Raw genomic sequence first — 3,769 nt, forward strand, 5'->3', positions numbered from 1 at the left:
AATTATGACTTAGTACACTCCAAAAAAAAAAAAAAAACGATTTACAAATTTTAATTGTATAGTAAAATTCCATCAAATTGAACTGAACCATCCTTACATATTATTCATTGAATTTAAAATGACTAAAAAAACCTAAAGCTTAATAAAACATTTTGTATAAATATTAATGGAATACAAGAATAGACCATTTAGTTTATGTGATTCATATTCATAAATTTAAACATATTTTCATTTTTTTATTTATGAATACGAATCACATAAACGAAATGGTCCATTCCCTTATTCCATTAAGATTTACACAAAATGTTTAATTAAGCTCTAGTTGTTTTACTAGTTCCTAATTAATGCATATTAATTCCTAATATAAAAATGTAAGGATTATTCAATTCAAGTTGATGGAATTTTACTATACAATTAAAATGTGTAAATCTTGTGTTAGTGCATGTGATAATTTCAACATTTTATCTCAAAACTATAACTTAGTATGTCAGTTTCTCATAATTATAGGTTTGGAACAACATTGAGTGTGAATAAATGATGACAGATTTTTCATTTCTGCGTTTTGAACTTATTCCTTTAAACCAGAAAGTTAACGAACAAACTTACAAAAAGCCCCCAACAAACTTTAACAGCAATATTCCCAGTACGTTTCTCTTCAAAAATAGAGAATCTGACCTTTTTTGTTTTGGACGGTGACATGAAATATTAATATAAATGTAAACAAAAACATACACAAACAAATGCACCATATACATCACAATAGATTGCTTCTCGCAACTGTATCCTCGAGTCCCTCTGGGCTCATCGACTAAATATTAATGTGGTTTTCCCATCCAGTGCATTTACCGATAGCAATCTCTTCCCATCTGTGCTCCCTCTTCCAGGATCCCGGAGTCCTTCGGCTCGTGTAAAGATGCTATCGCCCGAGTTAAACGCTCAGTATTGGTCGAGGTGTTTGCGTGACAGTCTGAAACTCTTAGTTTCACCACGACAACAGTAGTTTTGTCTCTGTCTTGGGTATCTAAACATTATTAAAACAAGATATTATGACGTTTATTTTTTCCTACTGCATTGGCAAGTAAAATTATTAATGCTGGGCAGTGGGTAACGATTAATCACATCCAAAATATAAGTTTGTGTTTGCATAATATATGTGTATAATACAATATATTTTGTATATTTAAATACACACACATATGCATGTATATATTTAAGAAAAACGTGTTATTTATATATAAAATATTTATATTTATATATAATGTATAAATATATATACATGCAAATATTTCTGAAATATATACATGCATGTGTGTGTATTTATATATACAAAATAATTATACAGTACACACGTATATTATGCAAACACAAATGGATGTGATTAATCGCTTGTTGTCCAGCCCTAAAAATTATATGATCGATAAGTTATGATAACATATGCTTTTACATTGCTTTAACTCATTTTTTACATTTTCAGTGTAATTTAAGTTGAAATGACTTAAACATCCAAGCTGAGTGAACTTAAAAAATTTAAGGCGGCAACGTTATAATCTCTTGTTTTAGGGATGTTTAGATACTGGACAAGACAAAATATTGAGAGATTTTTGCAAGGTATATAGCATTTTAACATTCATAAAGGCCCACTTCCATTGGCCAGGTGTGTTGAGCGCAACCTCAATCCTGATTGGCTGAGCCGTCTTCCTGTTTGTCCACTTCCTCTTCCTGTCGTCCCGTGTCTTTATCCGACCCCATTTCAGCTTCAGTTTTCACACTACTCTCGTTTACCTTCTCCTCAGCGTTTCCATCTCTTTCGCTACTTCCTGCTTCCTGTTTCTCCCCGCCAGCTGTGACATCACTTCCTGTCGCCTCTGTCTCATTCCCTTCCTCTCCCGGTTCTCTCTGCACTTCAGCCTCATTATTCAGGTTTTGCCCCCGTCGCTCGTTCACGCTTGCATTCGTGTCTTCTGTGCTCTTCTCGGCGCCGTCGCTGCTCTTTTGATCACTTGTCTCTTTCTCTTTCTTCTTCTTGTTCTTTGGTGCGTCTTTGACGGAGTTCTTGTTGGACTTGTTCCGTGCTTTAAAGATGACTTTCTGAAATAGACAATGTCGACAGAGAGTTTTAAAACTTTTTTTTAATGAAATGAGATATGAGAATGAGAAAGTGTGCTTGGTTATAATGCTTTACCATTAGGCTATTTTATCATCATTTTATGAATCACTGCTTCCATGATCAATAAAAAAAGTACAATCTATGTACACTCTCAAAATTCTGATTGCCTATTTTTTGTAGATTATTTTTTTTAAACATTTATTTAAATGTATTCATTATTTTATAATTCATTAAAAAACACTTCAAATTGTAATATATCTACTTTTTTTTATACATTTATAAAATGAAATCATACATTTTATTTTATATATACCATAATATATAATATAAATAATAGGTAATATTTATTACAAATCATATATATATATATATATATATATATATATATATATATATATATATATATATATATATATATATATATGTGTGTGTATATATATATATATATATATATATTGTTTTAATTAAAAAAAATTGTATTGCTGAGTTTAGTTATTTAGCAGTAAAAATGAAATCATGAATTATACATACTGTATATTTCATTTCATTTTGATAAATTTTAAATTAAAATTGAAATTCTTATAAAAACACACACACATATATATTGTGTGTTTGTGTAATGTATGAACCCACTTGGGAAAATAATATAATGAATATAATTTATTTAAATTAAAAGTATCTACCTGTAGCCTAAATTATCTTAAAAATCAAATAACAGTCCATCACAATGTATAAACCATTCAGCCTACTAACCAGACTAAAAGCACTGCAAAAATATTCCAGTAATATTAATTCTCAAGGTCCCAGGCCTGAGGTGATTTTTACTGTAATCGATAACCGAGACGCAAGATGGCGCTAGTTGCATCACGTGTGTATGTAAGAGAGTGAGGCGCGCGAAAGACGCAAAAGTGGCGCCAATTTCAGTTAGCCGGGACAGCAGATGACGGCGTTGCTATGGACACAAATATATGAGACCGCTAGATGCCGCGATTGATTAATCAAACGTCAAGTACTCCAGAGAGCCGTGAAATAAATAATTACACGTCGCGAACCAGATTATTCAAGAGGTGCTTCATATAATAACACTGTGTTTGAAAACCCGGACATCAACAGTGACAGAACTTTGGTCACGCCACCCGCGATTGAGTCGAGTCTGGACCCGCCACCGACTGTACGGTGTGAAGTAAGTGTCAAAAAGCCTTTCATGCTACACCATAACCTCTCTCTCTGATACTGTGTGTGTGAGTGTATGATAATAGATGGAAAAACTCCATTCATTTTCTCTATAGGGAATTTTCTTTGTTTTTTCAACAATAACTTATAAACCGTTAAAGTCAGCCCTACTGTGAGCTACGAGGTTGTTAATCAATGGTTATTGCTTTTGTTGAAGCCGTCAGGCCGCATGTTTTCACCTTAGCTTTATAGTAAACAGAGGAATTCGTGGTGAAAAACTACATTACCCATAATGCTGTACAGAAAATTCCACCAATCAGAGAGCCGAAACAAGCAAAACAGCTCCGCCCACTCCCATGAAGCACTGCAAATGAAGGAATCAAGTCGATATTCCTTCGCTCTCAAACTATATTTCAATGCATATTTTGCAATACATTTAAAAATACATTGTTTATGTATATATAATCAACATTTTTAAATGCATAGTTT

At 32.4% G+C, this 3,769-nt stretch overlaps 1 protein-coding gene across 3 annotated transcripts in view; it reads right to left on the reverse strand.

The window, feature by feature from the left end:
* Positions 1–1,471: 1,471 nt before the first annotated feature.
* Positions 1,472–3,769, reverse strand: part of rftn1b (raftlin, lipid raft linker 1b) — a 123,776-nt gene continuing 121,478 nt past the window's right edge. For 2 of the 3 annotated variants that reach the window (XM_081388202.1, XM_081388204.1), the window contains exon 10: positions 1,537–2,088. In XM_081388202.1, coding sequence (XP_081244328.1) covers positions 1,672–2,088 — 417 coding nt within the window. In that variant the 3' untranslated portion in view covers positions 1,537–1,671. Of the gene's footprint in view, positions 2,089–3,769 lie in introns of all 3 variants that reach the window. The other variant, XM_081388203.1, reaches the window with a different exon arrangement.

The sequence above is a fragment of the Scardinius erythrophthalmus genome, assembly GCF_964197995.2.
Source record: "Scardinius erythrophthalmus genome assembly, chromosome: 16".
In the NCBI taxonomy this organism is placed as follows: domain Eukaryota; kingdom Metazoa; phylum Chordata; class Actinopteri; order Cypriniformes; family Leuciscidae; genus Scardinius; species Scardinius erythrophthalmus.